At 37.5% G+C, this 24,959-nt stretch overlaps 2 protein-coding genes and 1 long non-coding RNA gene across 7 annotated transcripts in view; all 3 read left to right on the top strand.

Annotated features, from left to right (window-relative positions):
• The first annotated feature begins 824 nt into the window (after positions 1–824).
• Positions 825–8,135, top strand: LOC129452907 (uncharacterized). 5 transcript variants are annotated; one of them, XR_012371404.1, is made up of 8 exons: positions 825–1,065; positions 2,977–3,367; positions 3,483–3,551; positions 4,246–4,300; positions 5,299–5,367; positions 5,508–5,545; positions 7,619–7,672; positions 7,994–8,135. It is a non-coding gene; the product is annotated as an uncharacterized lncRNA (long non-coding RNA). The 5 variants fall into 5 exon arrangements; XR_012371402.1 differs by lacking the exon at positions 825–1,065 and adding an exon at positions 1,296–1,910 and having other exon boundaries at positions 2,981–3,367; XR_012371400.1 differs by lacking the exon at positions 825–1,065 and adding an exon at positions 1,296–1,910.
• A 6,989-nt stretch (positions 8,136–15,124) lies between these two features.
• rrp15 (ribosomal RNA processing 15 homolog) lies at positions 15,125–19,055 on the top strand. The gene is made up of 5 exons (XM_055211897.2): positions 15,125–15,275; positions 15,815–16,092; positions 16,187–16,284; positions 16,815–17,004; positions 18,596–19,055. Exons 1-5 carry the CDS (start codon positions 15,227–15,229, stop codon positions 18,749–18,751), a joined length of 771 nt encoding a protein of 256 aa, XP_055067872.2. The 5' UTR covers positions 15,125–15,226; the 3' UTR covers positions 18,752–19,055.
• A 2,560-nt stretch (positions 19,056–21,615) lies between these two features.
• Positions 21,616–24,959, top strand: part of tgfb2 (transforming growth factor, beta 2) — a 36,526-nt gene continuing 33,182 nt past the window's right edge. Inside the window, exon 1 of the mRNA XM_055209748.2 lies at positions 21,616–22,808. Within this exon, the coding sequence (XP_055065723.1) occupies positions 22,463–22,808 (346 nt within the window). The 5' untranslated portion in view covers positions 21,616–22,462. The remainder of the gene's footprint in view (positions 22,809–24,959) is intronic.

Here is a 24,959-nt window from a genome sequence, read left to right as displayed (position 1 = left end):
ACAGTAGGCTATCCGCCACTTTTCATTTACACGTTTACGTCGTTGTTCGCATCAATGTGCATTTACACATGCAGAACGCTAGTAGCCAATGTCCATAGGCATTTACCAATGTAAAATACAATATCAAGGCAAAAGCTGAAAAAATAAAAAGCAGCAGAAAAAACCCTTGTTGGGGTCCAATCACACCAAATGCATTTTAAAGACGTGGAAACACAAGATGCACCTTGATTTGGTCACTTTATAAAAAGCAGTGCAGCGCAGCTTTTTATATTGCTAGGCAACCACCGAGGCAGCTGTCCTGTCAATCAAATATTGAAGCGTGAGCGCTCTTTTGCTCTTAACTGTCATATAAGCAGAAACTTTAAAAAGAGGACGCTTGCACTGACTTTGATCGAAGGTGAGAGGTGCATAAACACACAGGAGACAGTAAGTAACTGAAGTATGTTTGTTTCAAATAACTGTAAACATCGGTCCTACAACGGAAGGCCTGCCTCTCCCCATATTCAATTGGACAATGGAAAGACACAAATGACATCGGGTGCTTTTCTGCTCTTAGCGCTCCTTCAAAAACGCATGTTGCAGTAGGGGGCAAAAATGCAAGGCGTTCAGTGCCATTAACGACGCACATAACGCTCAATGCTGCAGTTAAAAAAGATTTACCTCATAGTAAAGACAACTGGATCTGAAGCGTAATGATGGTCTTCAGAAGGCCTCTCATGGTGGTCTTGATTCAGAGGTTTGAGAAGACTACCAAGCACCAGAGCCAGCTAACAGGTGGACCAAACATCAAGCCAGAATTCTGCATGAGTCAGGTAAGCAGAATAAAAGACGCTTTAAATAAACAATAATAAAAGATGGTCATTAATGACTTAATGCTTTTATATTCATGTTAATGCTTTGAAAATTATCTTATTTCTTTCAGAATTTTATGTCTTTTGATATTATTGCCAAATGCAACAAATGGAAAAAAGCATACATTATGACAACCTTAGCAGCAGAACCCATGACTTTCTCCTGGGTAGACGAGAAAAAAAGTTTGGTATCAACACCCATCTAACAATTAAGGTAAAAGATAAAGTTTTATGATCCCTGCATTCAGGTTAGAGTATGGGGTAAGTTGACCGTTCTATGGGTGTTTCTCAAATGCAAGGTTGCATCCTATGGAGGCTGCATCCATCTTAGACCTGTCCTTCTGAGATTTCGAGGTTAGAATCCACCTCAAAAGCCAGAATGAGATGGTTTAGTTTGATGTCCAAGGCAATGTCATAATGGTTTCCGTCCCAGTGGTCATGGCATGAAAACTTTAAAGAGAGAAGTTGAAAATTAGCAATCCATCACCAAAAAAAAATCCAATACTGTAGTACAGTGAATAAAAGTCATGTATCAACGGTCTGTACAACATGGCCAGTTCAACCTTTTTTAATTTAATTCAAACAACAAAAGAGAAAACAAGCAGATTGAGATGTCCTTCGACGATGCTTGATGACGTGGCAGCCGAGACATGCAGCATTCTAGGACGCAGCCTTATTAAAAAAAAAAATAAAAAAAATGGACGCAGCCTTATTTATTTTTATTTTATATATGTATAATGTACCCCCTGACTGAACTTGTATTTCTTATTATTTAAAAAAATATATTAAAAATATTTTTAAAAGAACGCAGCTGTGCGTTTGAGAAACGACCGGAAACGACTTATATGTCGCGAGGCCATCACGTGACCATAATATTTACCAGAAGACCATTATTTGCTCGAGTTCCCTCAACTTTTTTGTCGCAAATAACATTATTAATAACCTGTAAATAATAAAATTTGTACACATTGCGTTCCTCTTCACGTTGTAATAGTATGTTTTTGGTTTAATAGTCGGCTTTAAGTTAGTTTTTCTGTCAGTTTGATCGTCAAAATCTTGGTAAGTAACTTATAGCTTGTCATTCCTGGTTTTAATTGTTAGAAATACGAATTAAAGAACAGATATAACTAATATAACTGAAACAATTAATAAATACAATTATCGAACCACTCCAATAGAACAACGTTAACGGTTTTGAGTGGTTTTTAGGAAAATGTCTGACTGAAATTAACGTAATCCGTATAGGGGCCATTTTAACGTAACGTTACAGGGCGGGAAAGGTTTGAGGCATTTAATAACTCTATTAAACTGGCTGGTTTATCCACACCAGTGCGTAACATGTAAAGTTAACGTTACAACGTGGCTTCGGGACTTTGCAGCGACCTGAATAGCATTGCATTGATAAACGTTAATAAGCTTTTAATCGCGTAAAGAACATTAATATAAGACGATGATTCTGTAGATCGACTAACTTACATGCATGCATTACATATTAACTTACCTTGACACTGAAACTGCCGTCAGCACTGTTGCTTCACCCGTTGGAACATCCTACTAGTTTAGGGAGTTAAAAATCGAGTTGGAAAAGAACAAAAAATCGTTCTACACGAGACCCAGAAGCTGCAAAAACCGATTGAGGTTACACTCTATTGAATGATCGCAACGTTGAGTGCAGGCAGCCCACACATCTCTCAGATGTGTTTGACTTCATGCTGATCTACGCGCAAACCGATCGTGACATCAAGTACCGCGAGTTCAAACCTTTTCCGGGGCTTTCCCAAACTCTCGCGGTACTTGATGTCATACCACGTGCTGTCTGCGCATCTCGGTGTTAAGTCAAACACACCTGAATGTATTTGTTGGCTGCACTCCCTTGCGCTCAGTGATGTAGGTGTAACGAAATAAATGTATTAAATTGATATTATATAAATACATATTGTTATAAAAAATCTTTATAAATGATTAGCTGTCATTAATAAATTAATATTTGATTTGAAACATCAGTATACGTAAATTTCCCTCAAGTTATGAAATGCCTAAATAAGATCAAAATGGTGAAAATACAACAATGTATATTTGACCAATTTAGCATTTATTAACTTTTTCCTTTTTAAATTGACTTCAGAAAGTTATCTACAGCCACACATCCACTGTATACCAAGTTATGATGATCAATTATGAGAATGCAAAAGGATTTATAGATCAGTAAACAATCAACAAAAAGGTAATGTCTTAATATATTTCTGCTTTTGTTACTTATTCATGTATTTGAATTACATAATTCAAAATCAAATGTTAATAATTATAGGGTTTCAACTTGTTGCAGCTTTACAAAAAATGTAGAATTTGTAGGAGCATGGACAACTGAGTAACAAAGTCATATTATGCAGATGGGTGCTCATGGTGGCCTCCAAATAAATACATGGACAGGCTGCTAAAGAGGGTCAGGATGATGGAGATGCAAGAGCCAAAGACAGCACGGACCAAACACCAGGCCAGAATTCTGCATGAGTCAGGTAAGCAGAATCAGTTACACTGTATAAAATCATTAATTAATAGACAGTACAATTAATAACACATTATTTTTCATAGCTGTAAAAACAAAAGAATGAAACAGTACCTGCATTTTAGTTTCCAGGCTTTTTCACAAAGTTGCCGACAACTGGAAGAATGTCCCAAATTGCTGAAAAAAGAAATTCAGTAAGTCCTTATAAAAGAGACAATTTAGAAGGTAAAATGGCTTCATTTAACTTCAGAAATACCCCTAAATCCTTAAAGAACACGCCCACATTTTGGGAATTTAGCTTATTCACCGTATCCCCCAGAGTTGGATGGGTCCATGCATACCTTTCTCATCCCTGTGCGTAATGTGGCTCTGTCTGATGCAGCCCCCGCTGGCTTAGCTTGGCACAAAGACTGGAAGTGAATGGCTCCATCTAGCATACGGCTTCCAAACATGACAAAATAACGCAAACATTTTCCTATTATGTGTTGTGATTTGTATAGTCAAATTCACTACCAGTCTTTTGATCCAAGCCAAGCTAGCGGGGGCCGCGCCAGACAGAGCCACAGCACGCACGGACACGAGAATGGCATGCATAGACCCATCCAACTCTGGGGGATACCGCGAACAAGCCAAACTCCCAAAATGCGGGCGTGCTCCTTTAAAAATCAGCACCCCTAGTTAATTTGGATGCTAAAACCTAAGGCAGGTCCAAGCCTAGGATTTAGTGTGTTTATTTGTAAATGTAAAAAATGCAGCTAACCAATCCCAGCTCCAGTGGGCAGGTTAAAGACCATTTTTTATATGAGACAGAAAACAGAAACACATTTTTAATGGCATTTAAAGACAACATACCACTTCATAAAACTACATTTTCTGTTTAATCCATAGATTGAGTAATTTTCACTCTAGAGACCCTGGGGTGACCACCAGGGACGAATGAAAAGTAAGTGACCTACAAAACTGAAAAAACATTAATATTTTACGACTGTTTCAAGATAAGTACTCTGCATATCTATAGCAATGGACTCTATGCACGGCAGCGCTTGACGTGTTTCCGGTGATATCTCAGGATGCTGGACTACTTCCGCCAGTCATAGAGCGCTATGTTATTTTGGCTGTTTGGTTGCACAAACAGCCAAAATAACACAGCAAATTTTGTTGATGCTTGTTTACTTTACATAGAAATAACTTATACTCCACACTTAATACCATAATGACATTTAAACGTATGAAAGTATATTTTTTAGGACTGAACTTCTAGCCACCACTGCTGTGTCATAGCGTTTACAGCGACTCACTGGAAAGCATGCCAACTTCTACACTGCTACCCTGTATCTGCATTACCAATACCAAGTAAAAATGTTTTGACAATCGATGTGTACATGAATCTCTTATTTAACCTGACACTTTAAGATTACTTTAACATACTTTAACATTACAAAGACGTAATATATTACCAGCGTGATTAGCCTGCTGTTCGAATCGTAAAAATAGCACAATGTAAGCTCTGCTAGTACAGGCTAGCTGAACATATCTTAATGATTATACAGAGACGACACATAAAACTTGTAACCTTTCTTGAGTTTGCACATCTGGACAATTCTTCACAAATTACAGGTTGTAAATTTGGGTAAATTCAGCAAACAACCGAGTACATTTGAGCGATCCTGCCGTCAATCTGTTTTAAATATCCCGTACCGGAAACTGAATAGCAGCCTTGAGTCAAACGCGGAAGTTAAGCGTGCATAGAGTCCATATGCAGATTCTTGAGTAAGAATTTCTCTCAGACAATATAGACTCCATATTACCATATTTGTAGTTTAACAATTTCTATCATGTTAAAGTTCTCACACAAAAATTGCTAGTCTAAGAATTCTACAAGAAACCTTGTTCCCCACAAAGGCTTGATGGGTTGTGCAACTTACCTGCTTCCCTTTACAGCTCCAGTGAGTGTCTCTAAGGTAGATCCTAATGCAGATGGATGGAATGTTGATCCGCCTAACATGCAAGGTAAAAGAGCATTTGATAGCATAGTGGATAAACAAATAGCTTTTTTTCATTTTCACAGCATTTTCAAAAACAACATAACACTTGCTATTACATTGTTATATATTACATGACAATGTCTAACTCTGATCCATACAAAACAGATTTTCTGTACCGAGAACTTTGGATGACCATCAAGACAGTACGTTTTCAAAAATCTGACCTCAATTTTAGTAACCATTTAAGGATTGTTTTTCTTTTAGTTGATTTAAATAATACCCTAAAGTCCTTCGTTCATCTTCGGAAGCGCTGTTTGGGATGTTTTGGATGTGGTCCGAGAGTTTGCTGACCCTCCATTAAAAATGTATGTACGATATACTGTTCATGTCCAGTTAGGTAATAAAAACATCATCAAAGTAGTTCATGTGACATCAGTGGGTCAGTTAGAATTTGTTGAAGCATCAAAAATACATTTAGGTCCAAAAATAATGACTTAATTCGGCATTGTCTTCTCTTTCGGGTCTGTTGTGAACCGTGTGCATGACACTGCTGCCGTACGACGCTGCTGGCGTGTTATCTGGTGCACCCAAGCTTTTTTTTTCGTTTACAGTCTGACGGAGACGCTGTAAAGAAAATCTTCGCAAACAATCTTCGCAAACAAAATCTTCGCAAACATTTCTGAGGATAACACGTCAGCAGCGCCATTGTGCACGCGCATTCGCAACAGACCCGGAAGAGAAGACAATGCTGAATAAATAGTTATTTTTGGACCAAAATGTATTAATGATGCTTCAACAAATTCTAACTGACCCACTGATGTCACATGAACTACTTTGATGATGTTTTAATAAACTTTCTGGAAATTAGACAGTATACAGCACATACATTTTTTGGAGGGTCAGAAAGCTCTCGGACTAAATCTAAAACATCTTACACTGTGTTCCGAAGATGAACGGAGGTCTTACAAGTTTGGAACAACATGAGGGTGAGTCATTAATTACATTATTTTCATTTTTGAGTGAACTATCCCTTTAAATGGAAAACACCACCGCTTTCCAAAATGTTACTATGTTTTACCTTAGACGAATTAATACATACCCATCTTTTTTCAATGCGTGCACTTAATCTTTGTAAAGCGTGTTGTGAATGTGTTAGCATTTAGCCTAGCCCCATTCATTCCTTAGGATCCAAACAGGGATGAATTTAGAAGCCACCCAACCCTTTCATGTTTTCCCTATTTAAAGACTATTACATGAGTACTTACATGAGTAAGTATGGTGGCACAAAATAAATCGTGCTGATTTTTTAAGCGGATAAAAATAAGAACTATATTGTATGGCGAAAGAGCACTTTGCAGCACTTCGACCTCGGCGCACAGTAACATCATCACTCCTGATTACTCCACCTCTCGCTCAAACTCAAAAGAGGGGGAGTAGTCAGGAGTGATGGTGTTACTGCGCTCTGAGGAATGAATGGGGCTAGGCTAAATGCTAGCACATTCACGACGCGCTGTACAAATATTAAGTGCATGCATTGATAAAAGATGGGGATGTATTAATTTATCTAAGTTGAGGTAAGAACATAGTAAAATATTGAAAAACTGTGGTGTTTTCCTTTAAAAGCAGCACCCCTATTTATTTTGGGTGCTAAAAATATTTGCCACAGACAGTTTAAGGCCTTATGCTGCATTTACACCGCCAACAACCTAGTCACTGTGTGTCAGCCATTTCTTTTAATGAGTTCATCAGAAGGCGTTCCCAATTCTGGTTGTCCTAGTAAAAACTACAAACAAATGAGTACCAATCCTCTCAGTAAATGACAAAAGAGTGATGACACGAACTTCACTGCTTCACTCTCATTGGTAGTTGCTCCCAAAAGTCCTTCATCAAGTTGAACTTTCCTCAACGTTGTGGCATAGCTGGACATGCCCACTTCCTGTTGTCGATGATCACAGTTGCTCATGTTGCTGAATGGGGCAAAGCTTCCATTGGAATGAATGAGATTGTGTTGCTAGTCGCTGGCGGTGTACAAGCAGCATTAGTGTGTGTCTTTAAAAATATATCAAATGCAAATTACCTGATCTAACATTCCCAGCTACAGAGGGCATCCTTTATTCAGTCCCTAATGCAGATGGTTGGAGTGTTGATCCACCTAACATGAGGGATAAAAGAGCGTTTGTTAGCATAATGAGAAAGAAAACAGAAACACATTATTAGTGGCATTTAAAGACATAACTTAACACTTGTTAATACTACATTTTCTGTTCAATCCATAGAGCACTCGTTTTGAGTCCTGAGACCCTGGGGTGACCACCGTGAACAAATACAGAGTAAGTTACCTAAAAAAAACAATAATAATATTTATTTATAAAAAGTTCTTATAAAAAAGCATCATCATTTACTCAGATGAAGTGTTACCTTACCAACATGTTCAAGGAAGGTGCAGGTCTGATGATCCATCCAACATAAAAAAAAACAGTAAATTTATACTTAGTTACATCTGTTGTAAAACAGACAAATGCAGTTATAAGAATTTTACCTAAACTACACACCTATTTGATTCTTAAGTTTAAATAAATCAAAATAATGCATTTAATAGTAAAAGCATTTTAAAAGCTACACTCCTAATTCATTTATCTTTGCTATTGCAGCTGCAAAAAGGCAGTCTTGACGGTTCTAGGATGAATGCAAATAAAGACTGACCACCTGACTTCAGCGGTCCAGTCTCTTGTGGGAAGCAGGTGTTTGTTACCCCAAATACGGATGAAGAGTGACGAAGAGGATGATGACTTTTTTCTCAAACATCATCTGAAGATCTTGACAGGCTGGAGACAAAATTAACAGACTGAGGGTTTATACAAAGAATCTTACGCAGCCAATATTAAAGATAAGATATTTTTACAAAATGTTCTTTTCATTGTTTAGGATGATTTTATGTAGAAAACAATACATCACAAAAAAGACTTTAGCTGGGTTTTCACAGGCAGTGCCTTACACATACACTAACCACAATTATAAACGCAACACTAACGCAGATTTAGACAGATTTGTGAATAATATTTGAGAGAAATAGGCCTTTTGGGGACATAGAAAATATTTAAGTTCAGCTCATGAAATGAAAAATGGGGGCAAAATTTTTTTTAACAAGTGCAATACAAATATCAACCATAATACTGATCGTTTTAAAAAAAAGTAAGCCACTATATCTTTCTAGAATCTTACACAAGACTCAGTTACATGAACGATCAAAATAAATTAACGTCAGACAGGTGGGCGAAAAATCAATATTAAAGCATGAATAACTGTTATCAACCCAATTTCAAGGTATTATTTAAATGATCCCACACCAAACAGTTTATTATTTAAATGCATTATTACTACATACCTTAAGCATGTGTTCCACGCCTTTCTTCTTCTTGGCATTGCGAGGTCAAGCGGATGTTGTTATGTAGAATCACGACCTTGACGTAAAGACGCACATCCGTATTTTATTTAACAATGATAACACTTTCGGGTAATTTTATCTTCTAGATCCTAATTAAAGCTATAAAGAAAGAGCATCCTATCACGATTATTTCCTGGTAAGTTTTTGAAATGTTTTATTTTAGAATGGAGATTAATAAAGCAGACGCGGAAAGGTTTTGATTATGTTAAATATGTTTATATGTTGTTGTTTTCGCATACTGTCATGTAAAAAATATATTTAAAGATAAATGAATGAAAGTTTTCATTGTTTAATTTGAATAAATGTGTTTTATAAAATCAACAACTGCCTGTTTTAAGATCAATTGAAAATGCTGTTTTAATTACTTAATATCGATGACACAGCTTGCATGTGTAGATGTGTGTAGAAATAATTTGCTGTAGTTTAGGGCAATTCAATTTGTTAATGAGGGATCTTGTAATCTTACAAACATCTGGGAAAGAGCGGCTTACCGTCTTTCTAAGCTCTTCTAAAGATCTGGGAAAGAGCGGCTCGGCATCTTTTAAAGCTCTTCTTAAGATCTGGGAAAGAGCGGCTCCGCATCTTTTAAAGCTCTTCTTAAGATCTGTGAAAGAGCGGCTCCGCATCTTTTAAAGCTCTTCTAAAGATCTGTGAAAGAGCGGCTTGCCGTTCTAACATCTTGTAAAGATCTGGGAAACGGCGGCTCGCCATCGTTCTAAATCACATACATCTTGTAAAGATCTGCTGGGTGTCTTGCAAACAGCTGGGTCGGACGTCTCGGCGACGCCTTCCAGATGAGCAAACGCCCTAAATAATACGTCTTCCAGACGAAAAACAAGACATCGCGCAGACATCTCCGCGACGTACGTGTGCTATCTGGGCAGAGCCTTATGAACACAGAAAGCCTAATATTGTTTATTGGTTTTTTTCAAGGCATTTGATTCCTTAGAACACGATTTTTTACTGAAATCGCTCCAACTTTTTGGGTTTGGTAATAATTTTTGTAAGGTAATCAGAATGTTTTATGACCAAATATATAGTTATATTTCATTACAATCAGATATCACTCCTAGAATAAATGCCTCTTGTGGAATAAGGCAAGGATGCCCAATTTCACCAAAATTATTCATTATTTGAATGCAGCTTTTGGCATATTTTGTAGTAAATAATAAAGACCTTGAAGGGATAAAAATTGGTGACACCGAATTGAAAATAAGCCAATTTGCTGACGATACAGTGATATTTCTAAAGGACAGATCAATTCTACAGAAGGCTTTAAATGTGATTTCTGCTTTTTCCAGGGCTTCAGGCCTTTGCCTTAATTTAAAAAAAATTGAAATATTACCTTTGTATAATTGTATTGAAACAAACTTGGAGATGATTCCAGTTAAGAATGATGTAAAATACTTGGGCATTCATTTATCTAAAAAATTGGCAATAAGAGAATCCAAAATATCATTGGGAAATTTGAAGAAATAAAAAGGTATTTAAATCACATGAATTAAAGTGAAAAAAAATCTTCTGACTGAAATGTTTTTTAGGTCAAGTTATATTCCTTTAACACTTTATGTATGCGAGAACAATAGCATTTTAAGGGGAGATTTTTTTGCCATTAATTCCATATTGAAGTCTCCTGTGGCATATATAGGTAGCCTCTCCTGATTTTACCAAGTGGTTGATGTCCTCATTATGTTGACCCTGGGACAACATTTCAATCAACCAATCAGATTTCTGAAATAAGATTATAGTTTGTTTTAAGTTTAAGCTTACAACCAGGATTAGCTGTTTCTAGACCATTGTTTTTCACTTATCATGTCCCTCTGATTTTAGGGTTTGGTTATGGTTAGGGTTGGGGTTTGGGGTAGGTTTAGGTTTTATTTAGAAAAATGTTGTCCTTGGGTCAACACAATATGTGCCCGGAGGACATCAACCACTTGGCAAAATCAGTTCGAGCGTTTATATGAGGATACTTGCAAAGATGGGATTTTTGACGCATATTTGTATTTAAGGCAGATAAAGTGGCAAAAATACTCACAAGCTTTTAGCACTGTTGTTTGTGTTTGAATGGCTTAAAATCACTTGTTTTTAAACTGCGGTGCTTAAATATATGTTCAAATGCTTTTGTGACCACACGCAAATGCAACTGTAAGAACCGACAGGGGGATGACATCAAGGTGCCGCGAGAGCATTTCGGAAACAGTCTCCTCTTTTACACCTCGAATCGCTCTCACAGGATTTGAATGTCATCTGCCTCTTCTTGTGGCGCCACATGAAGTTTACCTACGAGTTTTACAAACCCGTTGTATCAGCAACTGGTTAGATCAGCATAGCAGTCAAAAACGGGACGCGGGTGATCACGTACGGGAGAAATCATTTACCCCCAAAATACAGGTCCACTAGTCATACTGTGCAAAGACACGTAATTTTACCTGGCTGTTTGGTTTTCTTAGCCCACGAAGTGAAAGGCTTGCCAATCTTTTACACCTTTATCGATCTCCAAAACATCGGAGCCTTCCTGCATTATCAGTTTGTCCATGCTAGCTGAAAAAAAGTTTTACCTCAGCTTAACGTGATACAGTCAGAAAACCCGGAGTGGATCTGGTGCGTAGTGATTACAGAACGCTAACATTGGAGAGAGGAACGTGATTTGGCTCCACTCCAGGCTTTGATCACATCCCAATTAATACACGTCAGCTGTGTCTGAAACCGTTCCCTCGTTCACTCATTCACTATTCCCTATATGGGGAATGACAGTTGAGTCCACTATATGGGGATGAAGCAAATGAAAATGAGTGAGCGATTTCGGACACTGACGCAAATATCATGCGTCAGAGAGCTGTCGCAGAGATTCATCAAAAACACCTGTGTGGCTTTATTGATTGTGCTGTGAAATGGTAAAGTTTACTTTCTTACTGTTTTTCACATTTGTCATGTTTATTGTATTAGTTGATAATAAAGAGAACAAAACAACTGCTTATAATATTTATTTACTGCTGTTTGTTTATTGTTTAATAAAAATGTGTATTAGATTTTAAATAAAAGATAACGCAATTATTTTTCATTTGTTTATTTTCAAAACGTAGGAATAACTGACAACAAGAAAATGTTTGGTGTTTACTGTCAGTATCCTTCAGCTGATTCAAGTTACGCGTTCGTCTCCCGTTGCATCATGGGACATATGAGTGAACGAGTGTACATCGAATGTACCCTCAAAATCAGAGTGCATTGTGGGTAAAAAGTAGTGAATGAATGTAGGGAATGAAGTTGTTCACTCAGGTTTCGGACACCACTACAAAATGGCCGACACCCGATATAGTGCACTATATAGTGGATAGGGAGCGGTTTCAGACACAGCTACGTCGTCTTTATTTGGCAATAGGGCTTGGGCGTCGTGACGTCATTACTTGTCGTGGCGGCCATGTTGGTTGCCTCCTTTACTGCTGCGCTCCATGCTGCGCTCTGTTTATAGACATACTTTCTCTCAATTGTGTGTCTTAATTTAATAAATTTGTCGTTATTTTTTCAACCATGGTAAACCGTTGCTGTATTAATAATAAAGTAACACATTAAAAGTAATTTACATTAAAAATGACAGATTACAGAAAACTTCATTATGTTTTATTCAATATCGGAAACCAAACATTAACCTCAACCCCTCAGTAATGTGTATACATGACATATAAATGACATTTATATATACGGCAGTGAAGTATAACATCTGAATATTAATTTATATAGCTTAAGTCAACATTGAACATAAGGGAACTGTCCCGGTTTACTCGCCCAAAATACGGGAAAATTTCAACATTCATCTTTCTGTTGCTATCCCTCTGCTGACAACAAAAACTGCTGCATTAACTAAGCTACTTGTGAAGCTAGGTCATACGTGACTTTGCTTACAGATTGGCGTGAAATCGTGCTCTCACAACAACCACGCTGTTATCTTAAAAGGCTCTTTATTAACTCTTTTTTCGTATGGATCCTAACCGTTAATAGTTCCGATTTTGTCCACATACCGGTCCCTGCTTCCCTGTTTAACGTATCCCAGTAAATTCCACATCCTTTTCCGGATTTTAACATCTTTTTTCTTTGTTTTTATTCTCCCAACTCCGCCGCTTCTCCTCGTTCAACTTGCTGTATGTTTACATTCGCGAGGCCACCAACATGGCCGCGACGTCCCAGAATGCAACGCGGCGCCCAAGCCCTATTGACGGAAATCCGTTTAGCGATGGAAAACTTTAATCCATGTGGTTAACAAAAGATTTAACTATTTTAGGACGTAACCTGTTGTCAAAATCAGAAGGGATCTCTAAATTAATTTACCCATGCTATTCTCTTTATATTAGTTCACATAATATAAGAAAAGCAAATACTATAATTTATCAATTCATCTGGCGTAATAAAACTCATTACATCAAAAAATCACAACTTGCAAAGGATTATAGTAAAGAGGGGGTTGAAAACAATTGACTTTGAATCTTTGGTTGGAGTTTTTAGAGTTAACTGGATGAAAAGCTTTTGTAGATAAACCTGATTCTGTCATATTCCCAAAAGTATCTTTGATAAAGTGGGAGGTTTAGAATCTCTTTTAAAGTGTGATTTCGAGGTTTCCAAATTGCCTGTTAAATTGTCTGAGTTTCATAAACAAGTTCTTCATTATTGGAAGATGGTATTTACTCATAATTTTACACCACATGGCTCCACCTTGTGGAATAATAGAGTGATAACAGTAAATAGGAAAACACTTTTTCTCAGAAATTGGTTTGAAAAGGGAATCATTTTTATCACAGATATATTAGATGAACAAGGTAACATTCTTAGGTTTACGGATTTTGGAATGAAATTTAATATACAAAGTTCAAAAAGAGACTATAATAAGGTATGTAAAGCAATACCAATAGCTCTATTAAATATGATACAAAACTATCTACATTTTTCAAAAAGTCAAAAATCCTAAATTGCAATTAAATCAAATTCTCTTAAATATTAAAAAATGTAACAATAATTATATTAGCAAAATATTCAAAGGTAAACTATTTTGATCAAAATTTAAAAATAAGGTATTATGATGACAAAATGTCAAAAACATCAAATTCATGAAATGGCCTCTACCTCCTAAAATTAAAGAAATGCAATTTAAAATTATAAATGGATATTACCCAGCAGCAGAAATGCTTAAAAAGAGATTTGGTTTTGAAGTGGAGCCACGTGTGTTCTGTTCCCAGGAAGACGAAACTATTGAACATTTGTTTTTCTCTTGTTTAGTGATAAAACATTTCTGGCAAGATGTCATGAACTGGTTGGAAACAAAAATGGAGAGAATTACACAATTACAGTTAAAGCAAATTCTTTTTGGTAATGAAAATCTTACCAAAGAATTTTTTAGAATTTATAATATTATAACAATTATGGGTAAATACCATATTCACAATTGTAAATGGCAAAACAAAAATCCATCCCTAATGGTGTTTAAAATTGAATTGAGGGAATACTTTGCTTCTTTGAAACTTCTGATAAATTCCAGTGATAAGATGTACTCTCTATGTGAAGATGTCTCAATTTTTTTGTCGTCATAATTTAATAAGCTTCCATGTAACTTTAATTTAAGGAAAATTGTAAACTGAGAACAGTATACTTATGTGAATAACTTTGACATGCCTTATGGACTGAAATGCCTAAATGCCTTAATGCTTATTTTACATTATTTTATTTCTGTTTATTTTATTCTGTATTATAACTGTGTTCAACTTTGTTTTACACTTACGTCTCCGGCGAGAGATTTTGTAAATTGTTTTTGTAAAGAAATTAGAATAAAAAATAAACATAGAAACCCAATTCACGCGCTTCAATGCATAGATATGTATATAAAGGCTAGATGGCTCGTCCGCGCTGCTGGCCAATTGAGTGCAACGTCCGCATTTTGGCTGCCATCTTACGACAGGGCGCTCGCTCACTCGTAGCATTGAGTTTTAATGATGCAGGTACTTTTAAATGACCATAACTTGCTTAATTTTTTACCGATTTTCAAACGGTTTGGTTTGTTATAAACGTCAAAGATGTACCTATGACACTGCATACCTATACTAAAAATAAAAAATAAATTCATGAAACATGTTAAAGCATCCAGAATTATAGCCACGTTAATAACGTTTGTAAAAACCCAAACCGTTTGAAAATCGGTAGAAAATTGAGCAAGTTATGGTCATTTAAAAGTACCTGCACCATTAAACTCAATGCTACGAGTGAGCGAGCGCCCTGTCGTAAGATGGCCGCCAGGTGATGCCGTTAGGGACTCCGCCTTGAGCCATCTAGCCTTTATATACATATCTATGCTTCAATGTGCTACGGATGAAAAGTAAAGCGGAACCTTTCTTTTACAGACAGTGCGCTTCTTCTGTCACACGGACAGTTTTAAGGTTACACGTAAATATCAGCGAACATGGCGACGCGCGTGGAGAAACCACATGTCGTTGTTGTAAATGAAAATGGTGAGAAATGTCTCTGTTTTATTATACAATTATAAGAAATACACTATTAGCTTCTTAATTGCTCTTTAAACATTAAACTGACTCTCCGTATTATAGTAATGCGATCAGTTAAACTGAGCAAATTCACATGATGTATATGTAACGATACAAATTGGCATTCATATTTAACATAATGTTCTGCTGAGAATAACAAATAGTTATAGCTTTCAAAGTTAACCTATTCCCATCTTATTCTTGTAATATGTTTCTCTTGTCATATAAAATTTATTTGGCAGATAATTTTAATATTTTAACTCTCTGTATTACGACTGTAACGTTACTTTATAAACAGCACATAGATATTGGCTTTAATTATATTAACTGTTTACTTATGATAACAACGACACACAATATATTATGGGCTAAAACTAGTAAATATGTAAATTAATAAGGATGACGGCTTCTTTTAGAATTAAGCGACAACTATCACTGTCTAATTTCTTTATAAAAAAGTGTCATGTAGGCAGATGAATAACTATTTTTGTGATGTGGATGTGCAGAGGATGTTTCTGATGATAGTGTCAGTATAGACGAGGAGGATGAAGAAGCCTTAAGCAATCAGGAGGCATCAGATGTGGAGAGGAGTGATGGAGAGAAGCAGAATGATGATGATGATGAAGAGGATAATGACAATCCAAACGCTGGCTGGGCTGAGGCTATGGCCAAAATCCTGGACAAGAAAACGCCAGAAAGCAAACCCAGCATTCTTCTGAAAAACAAAGAGCTGGACAAGATCAAGGAGAAGGAGAAGAAAGAGCGTCTTGAAAAGAAGCAGAAGGTAGAGCCGTGTTCATCGTCCAGTGTTTTACTCAGAAGAGGCATTGATGTGTGTCTCATCATACACTTTGGTTTTTTCATGATATAATTGACAGATCGATAAGAAACGAGCGTGGGAGAACATGTGCCGTGAAAAACCTGACGTGGTTCGAGACAGAGATCAAGAGAGGACTTTGCAAAGAATTGCTACCAGGTACAAAAAAAATGTATAGGCTCTTTGCCATTTGTGAGCTGCTGCCTATAGGAATAGTTCACCCAAAAATGAAAATTCTGTCATCATTTACTCACTCTCATGTTGTTACAACCCTGTATCAATTTCTTTGTTCTGAAAAACACAAAGGAAGATATTTTGTAAACAAACAGTTTGTGAGCCCCATTCACTTCCATAGTATTCTTTTTACCTACTATGGAAGTGAATGGGGCTCATGATCGATTTGGTTACAAACATTCCTCAAAATATCTTCCTTGGTGTTCATCAGAACTAAGACATTACAGGTTTGTAAGAAAATGGTGACAGAATTCTCATTTTTGGGTGAACTATCCCTTTAAGATGACATAGATCTGTGTGTCTACTAATTAAAGTAGATGAGCAAGGTTTATCACAACAGCAATATCACCTAGATACCACTGAAAACCTAATGAACACCCTTACATTTTAAAAAGTAAGATATTAATAAAAACATCAACAACTAAAATCATTCTTCTGTGTGAATCTATCTATAGGGGTGTTGTGCAGTTGTTTAACGCAGTGAAGAAACATCAGAAGAATATGGATGAAAAGGTAAAGGACGCTGGGAGCTCTTTGAGAAAGAAAGCTAAAATCATCTCGTCTGTGTCTAAGAAAGACTTTATTGATGTTCTGCGAGCAGCAGATGGCGCTCACAATCCTGCCATCAAGAAAGAGACAGAAACGGTGAGATTACTCTACTTTTCCCACTATCCTCCCTGCTTAAAAAATGGAAAACGTTGAATTTCATGGTATTTTAAAAACATGATTTTACAGTGAAGAATTCATCATTGCACATTTAAAATATATTCCCAAACATGCCACATTAATTTGATGCAAGTAGTTTAAAGCTTTGCTTTGTTTATTAATAGCAGGTAGGGCTGGTAACGGTTATTGTCACCAGTTTGGCAGTTCAGTTTGATTCTTATTTATGTGGTTTTGTATGGATGTCCTGGTCAACAAGCTTTATTAAAAGGAGGAAAGTTGCTCTGTCCTCCTGTGGATTTACTATATTTAAAGTAAATTTAAAGCTCAGTGTTACTCAATATTTGTGTTTACACGACAATGACTTTTATCACAGGCACTATCATTTTAACCAAGCAGCCACTGTAGCCAAGTGGATTCGAAGGGTTTCAAGAAATCGAGAAATGTTTTACACACTAATATACACCAATATAACTATACAAAATAAACAGAAAATGTTTATTTTAAATAAAGTAGCATTTTTATGAAGACAATATATGTATCAAAAATACCATACTGTAGTCATACATTGTTTTGATTATATTTACCCCTATATTCATATTGTTAAGTGGTTTAGGCTCATTAAATGAACAGGCTTTCCACAGGTTTCTGGTATATTGTGGAGTTTTAAAAGGTCTTTTCCAGACATTAAGAGCCAGGGAATTTTATATGTTTTTGTCCAAGTCATGGAATATCAAGGATTTTTGTTTGTTGCTTTAAATTTTAAATCAAAATGTAATCTGCTTGTTAACTTGCGATGTAAGGAATACCATTTCCAAGCCTCCGCTGACAGCTGTTTATTGGCACTGTTTATTCATTTTTATAAACTCACAGTATAAACTACTACATTATCCGAGCTCATGGCATCCTGGACATAGGTCATGGAAATTCAACTTTTTAGTCAGTGAAAGTCAGTAGAGCTGCATAACGATTAATCACAACTAATTGTTTGCAGAATAAAAGTTTTTGTTTACATCATATATGTGTGTGTACTGTGTATAATAATTATGTATATATAAATACACACAGATGCAAGTATATATTTAAGAAATATTTACATGTGTTTATACAATTTTTAATTTATTTATAATTTGTATTATATAATTTTAATTACTTAATTTATAAATATTTATAATTAAAATTATGCATGCATGTATGCGAGTATGTATATATATATATATATATATATATATATATATATATATATATATATATATATATATATATATATATATATATATATATATATATATATATATATATATATATATATATATATACACACACACATAATTATTACACCCAGTAGGGGAGAACAGCAGTCAATATATTTCTGTTACAAAATACTTAGTGGGAAATAATGTAAAATCTAACTTGAGAATATGAAGGATCATGGAAAGTGATTGACTTTCAGATCCATATTACTGCTCTTTACTATTGTAAAGTGGTGGCACTGTAAACACAAATAGATGAAGTGAGACCTTTAATGATCTTTGTAGCCTGATTTCTTTTATCTGAACTTGTGTTATAACAGGCTGTTGAGGTGAAAGCAGGCAAACCTTCTTGGAGTGTGCTGCGAGATGATTTTATGATGGGTGCATCTATGAAGGACTGGGATAAAGAGAGTGATGAAGAGAGAGGTGCTGCTGACCAGGAGCCGGCTGAGGACTACAGCAGTGAATCCGAGTGATCCCTGCTTCCCAAAACAGTGGATAAACACACAAGTGTGTTGACAGAGAAAGGGTCTGCACCTGTGTTGAGACTCTACATTACCCAGAGATCTGTGCGGGGGGCTCAAATTCCTGACAGTGGAATAGAGGAGAGACGATGTTGCTCTGGATCTTGTGACCAAGACTGCTCATGTGTTTTGGTCAACAGGGTCTCATTAATGAATAATAATGTTGCAGATTTTGCAACAACTCTATGCTCGGTTTCTGTATATAGTCATTTATATCATTGTTATTTCCAAAAAATAAATCAAATGTATGTCACCATTTCATTGTCAGATTATTTTTATAGACAGTATCCAATATTTTAGTTTTTAAATTTGAAATTATGAGAACCATAAAACATGTGAATGCAGCATGCATTTATCTAATACAAAGACATTCACAGATTTTTAATATTTTCTAGGTTTGTGTGTTTTATTATAAGGTGACCACATGATGGTGCTAACGTCAAAGTAATACAATGACCGCAGGTCACAGTTGTGATCCTTGCCTCCAGAAAGAAGTCAGATCTGTGAATTAAAACTGAACCCCAACTGAATTTATGCTTTCCATCATCCCATGGTTTGTTGACATATGTTGCTCTTAATGCTCTTAGTTTCATAAAGACTGTGGGTTGTCATATATTTGGCCTCTTCAGCAGAGGTGTAGTGAAGAGTTCCCAGGAGTCGTGTCACAGCTGATCCTTGACCTTTTAGGGTACGACCCTGCAGGGATGACCGGCTGTGCTGGTTCTAGACTTTCTCTCAATCGAGCTGCATGTGTACACACCCAGAGATATATTTACCCAGCGTCTGAGAGAGTCCACTATCAGCCTCTGAAGTACAGCACTTCATTTTATCCGACGTAAAACGCTCATTCGTCACATCGACACCACAAACTGCCACTCAGGAATCCCAGACCTCTCCAGGACTTGTTGACACGCGGCTCTAGAAGGGGTCAAGATCTCTCTTACTTTCTCAGCGTCTTTTCACAGGCGCTAAGAGTATAGTTTCAGACTTCCTTTACATTGTGGGATTTGAATAAACGGTTGACTCTGTATTTAGGTAAACAATAGTGTGGCAGTATTTCATGGAAATTTGTGGATACAGATAGGGCATTCTATTTTAATCCCAATGTCATGTTATTATGGTGTGAATTCAGAAAATCTGTTAACATTGTTGCATGTCAAAGGCTGTTCAGACATGTAAAAATTGATGATCAGCTTAGTTTCACTGAGCATGTTGCCAGCACCATCCTTTAAAACATTAGGAAAATTAGACCTTTCCTATCTGAGCATGCTATACAAGTCCAGACTCTTGTCCTGTCCAGACTGGACTATTGCAATGCGTTATTGGCTGGATTCCCAGCCCGCACAAACAAACCCCCACAGATGATCCAGAATGCTGCTGGAAGAGTGGTCTTTATTGAGCTGAAGAGGGCATACATCACTTCTCTCTTTGTCAGGTTACACTGGCTTCCTATAGCAGCTCGCATCAAATTCAAATCTTTGCTCCTGGCCTTTGAAACCACCACTGAGTCAGGACCACCTTACTTCAAACGCTTATACAGATTTATGTACCCCCTAGTGATGGCTTGTGGTGCCACCTAAAAAAGGGGAAAAAACATTATTGTGTACCTTCTCTGGTTCTGTTCCTTATCTGTGCACGATCTGCCGGTCACAACACGATCTGCTGACTAGCCGTCTTTAAGAATCGGCTAAAAATCCATCTTTTCCGCCAACACCTCACTTGTCTTTTTTATTTTTCTATCTTTATCTTCTGTCATAAAAAACTAAAACCCATAAACTTGATGAGACTAGTTCTTGTGCACTTATGTATTGCTGTTCTTGTGTTGCTCTTCCTCATTTGGAAGTCACATTGGATAGAAATGTCTGCTAAATGACTAAATGTAAAAATATGATTTATGTATTATGTGAATTTTATATGTGTTTTTCATTTTTATATGTATTTAAGCTTGCTAAACACTTGAGTTTTGGGTGCACTTCATCAAATGCACCTGGACACAAATTCCCAGTTCATTGAATGTCTTTCACACAGTCTTCCATCTGTTGGTACCGTTTTAGTGATAACATCTGGTTATGAGCTGTGGGCAGAGGGCTGTCAAGGGTTCTGAGAGCCATAACTCCTCATGTATTACTGAAGTGTGGGCTGGGTACAAGAGGCTTTGGCGAATTATGATTTTTAATAGAGAAGCTCAAAGGAAGGAAGAGTAAATTAAAATTAAGCAGGTGTGTTGAGGCAGATGAAGAAGAAACGTCTGTCACTCCATGTTCTACTTTCCATAGAATCCAGAAAGAAAATGTTGTATTCTTTAGATAAACACTTTTACCTCTGGAACAATAATGTTGCTGCCTAACAATCCCATATGCGCATAAGTCAATATGAGGATGGTCAGAAGTAGAGCTGATGTGGTTTCCATACCACTTTAATAAAGTTTTATCTCTAATTGTCAGTGGCCGATCATTTAATTGTCTATTGGTCCCTAAGTACAGTAAAATAAATGCCCAAAGGACTGTCTGCCTAAAACAGTTTGAGAGTGACAAAGATTTTTGTGACACACTTCTCCTTTTTATAGTTTAATGTCAGCACGTATTTTGCACGGTCCTGGTTACCATGGTTGCCTCCTCCGTATGCTCCCGAATGTGTGTACTCCGTGCGTAAACCTGGACTCGGACCTGCTCGGCCTTAAATCTGACCTTTAACCTACATTAAGACCCCAAATTACGCTGTCAGTACACAGTGGGCGTTAGGACCTGGCCGCAGTGCTGAAGCGCAATGACGCGCTGAGATATTTACACTCGGTAAACGCGCGCGCTGACGAATCTCGTGTTCTCACCGTGATGACCGCAACCACGTGGTGAAGTCAGACCTATATAAATCTCTCTTTCCAACCGGCTGCCTTCAGACGCGTGTGCGCGCATTGGCATAGGGACCATTGTTTCCACCAGGAGGAATGAAGGAGCGCGTAATCTAAAGGGGGGATAAGTTTTGCCTTCTCTTACAGCCGTGTGTCACATCATTCGAGCCTCTTGCCGTTTCTCAACCTCAGATACTTGTATGCGTTAGGACGCTAGGTAAAGTTTTGTACTGCGGCGTTTATTGGTGCCAAGCGCGCGAGCCTGTGCGTCAGAGGAGCGACGATGCGCTGTGCGGAGTGAGCGGAGGTTTGAGTTTCGCATCTTCTCGTATACGGTGAGCAGGAGTGAAAGGCGAGATCGTGCGACAGTTTGGAGAGATTTTGCGGCGCTCTGATGTGGCGACGGTGCGCGCAAAAACTCCGCAGGCGACGCGTCTGCAATCAGTCAGGGCATCCGCAAACAGTCTGCAGTGCTTTGAGAGTCAGAAACTTTTGCTAGGGCATTAGATGGCCACATCAATGGCTGCTTCAGTGTCCAGTGATTTTGCGCTGTGTGAAGATGAATGTGCATTTACAGTGAAGTGATCTGGAATGAAGATCTCGCTTTTTTCTCACGCACAAAACGAATTTGACAGATCATTTCATGCTGTCACCATAGATGGATTGTCAATAAAAGGAGACGTTTGTATGCTTGATAATAGCGCGTAAAAGCTGTTAGCTTTTATCTAAATATATTTTATTGAAATGATTGGGTGCCTACTTAACTTAATTCACTAAATATCATTGTTTTAGAAGTTCAAAAACAAAAGCACAAGATGAACTTGTACGTCTTGAGTCTTCTGCTGACTTTGGATTTAGCCACGGTGGCCGTCAGTTTATCCACATGCAGCACTCTGGACATGGATCAGTTTAAAAAGAAGCGAATCGAGGCCATCCGTGGTCAGATTCTCAGTAAACTGAAGTTAAGCAGTCCTCCCGAGAGTTATCCCGAGCCTGAGGAGGTGTCCAAGGACATCATCGCCATCTATAACAGCACACGGGACCTGCTGCTGGAGAAAGCCAACGAGCGCGCGGCCACCTGTGAGAGACAGCGCAGTGAGGAGGAGTATTACGCCAAAGAAGTGCACAAGATAGACATGCAGCCCATCTATCCTGCCGAAAGTGAGTGTTTTGTTCCCTATTTCAGATGTTGAAAAACTGAGCTATTCATGTAAAGTTTGTAGGTGCTATTATTACTGTTGAGCGTTGGCCAAGGTGATTCTAGGCAGAGGCTTTAACCAGTAATAAGTTTAGTGGGTCCTCTAACCCCACCAGTTTATTTATTTATTGCTTTTGCTCAATATCTATGTAATATCTATGTGTCTGAACCAAGCTGGTCCCCTCAAGGCACCATAATTAGTGCCATATATATGTGATTATTATATCAGTTGGTATCGATTCTTTTGCCAGTAATTGTAGTCATTTACTCGTGCGTTTTGTGTGTGAAAATATATTGTGGGAGGCCCCGGTCAGCAGAGGCCCCCCAGGTCCACAGGTCCCTTTGCGGCGGCCCCACCCACACTGCCGGCAGTGACGCCACCGTTTGTGTCACTTTGGATAAAAGATCCAGCTAACTAACTAAACAATCCCAGATACAGAAAACAAATAGCGTGCCAGTTATTCCCACAGATGACTGTTTTTGTTTTAGATTTTGTTTTCTTTATGAAATATTTGTTGTAAATTGTCCTACGTGAATTTCTTTCTTTTATCTGCCTCATTTTCTCAAAAATGCTGCCCAGTGTTGTTGCCTGCGCCTGGAACGCGCAGTTATCTGATTGCTGCCTAATATGAACCTCATGCGAGATGTGAGGTGGGACTGTTTGACTTTCCAATCCAAGTACCAAGACGTTATTGCCAGTTTCTTGACGTAGATTCTAAATGACTAAATAAGACGTTGCTGTTTTGTCATTTAGCTTGATGCATTTAACCAGTGTGTATAAATATTACAAGTACAAACCGAGGTTAGGCTTTTATCAAGGACACCGTGATGAAAGCTCAAACGTCACTCCCGGTGATCTCTCATAATAAATATATTTGCAGCTGTCTTTCGTCTCGCACCATCATTTGGTCGAGCACTAAATTGAAAGTATATTTCACACATGCTCTTTTAGGGACCAGAAGTGCTCAAATAAAATTGTCTGCATATTTTTAAAGGCTGTGTTGAATTACATTACTACTCCAGTTTTTTTTCCAGAAGATCACTGGAAAGCCTGATTTAGGAATGTGATGCTTATTCCACCCAGCTCTCTATGAGTCACACACGCTATGAGTTAAATAATACACCTCCATATTGCCCCACTGTGCCTTCGAGTCAGGCCTGTATAAGCAAATCGATGCTTTTAAACGTCTTCATTGTGCCATTAATTATGTAATCATTTTCTGTTCCCAGATCAAATGGAGGTATACAGCGTGCAAGAAAAATAAATTAGCAGATGTTTTATGCCCTGAGGTAAATTTTGTGTTAAATGTTATTCTTGGCTCTGCCCGTTATATAAATACTCCAAATATGAATAGAGATGGCACGGTGCCAGCCTCAGTCAGCGAGGCATTTATGGAATATAAATAATTCTGTGTCAACGTTCAGAGAAACGTCTCGGATTATTTTAGACTTCAGCCTTGGCACATTGGATTCTATCTTAAACCCAGTGGCTTTCTTCCAAATCTTGTGAGCTGTCTACGTAGGCAGCATTTTAAGGGTGCTTCCAATGTTAAGGCAGTACTGAATTGTAGACTATATGCTGCATGCTAAGATATATCTTATTTAAATTTAGGGCAAACATACATTCATGCATTTGGCAGATGCTTTTATCCAAAGCTACATTAAGGTATACATTTTTCATTTGGTATGTCTAGGTTTCAAGTTCGAACCCATGACCTTTTGCACCGCTAAAGCAAATCTCTACAGGAGATCGACTGTTTGCCCAATGTTTGTGTGCTATGTATTTTTTTCCCTTATAAGGGAACAGCCATAGCATTGGCTCATAACAAATCACTAAATATCCCATCAGATATGTCGTTAAAGGCAGGTACCCTACATACAGTATATAGGCAGCAGTATACAGCAAAGCAGTGCAGGTACTAAAACAGAATGAAAAGAAGTCTAATATCTCCATTCAACAAGACGTAGTTGTAATTTTGCTAGAAGTGAACTTTGAATGGGATGTCCCATGCCAGAACAACGTGTTAACACACACACACACACACTCTCAGACTATCAGACTTATTTGGTCGGGCGCCAGGAAGTGCTCGCAAGCAGCACTGCGGGGCACAATG

Source organism: Misgurnus anguillicaudatus, chromosome 10, assembly GCF_027580225.2.
Source record: "Misgurnus anguillicaudatus chromosome 10, ASM2758022v2, whole genome shotgun sequence".
NCBI lineage: Eukaryota > Metazoa > Chordata > Actinopteri > Cypriniformes > Cobitidae > Misgurnus > Misgurnus anguillicaudatus.
This window is presented reverse-complemented; position numbering and strand designations above follow the sequence as displayed.

Coding starts and splice junctions, on each gene's coding strand:
- rrp15 (XM_055211897.2), top strand. CDS start 15,227: ATGGCGACGCGCGTGGAGAAACCACATGTCGTTGTTGTAAATGAAAAT. Junction 16,285..16,814: donor TTGCAAAGAATTGCTACCAG/GTACAAAAAAAA, acceptor ATCTATCTATAG/GGGTGTTGTGCAGTTGTTTA. Junction 17,005..18,595: donor TCAAGAAAGAGACAGAAACG/GTGAGATTACTC, acceptor GTGTTATAACAG/GCTGTTGAGGTGAAAGCAGG.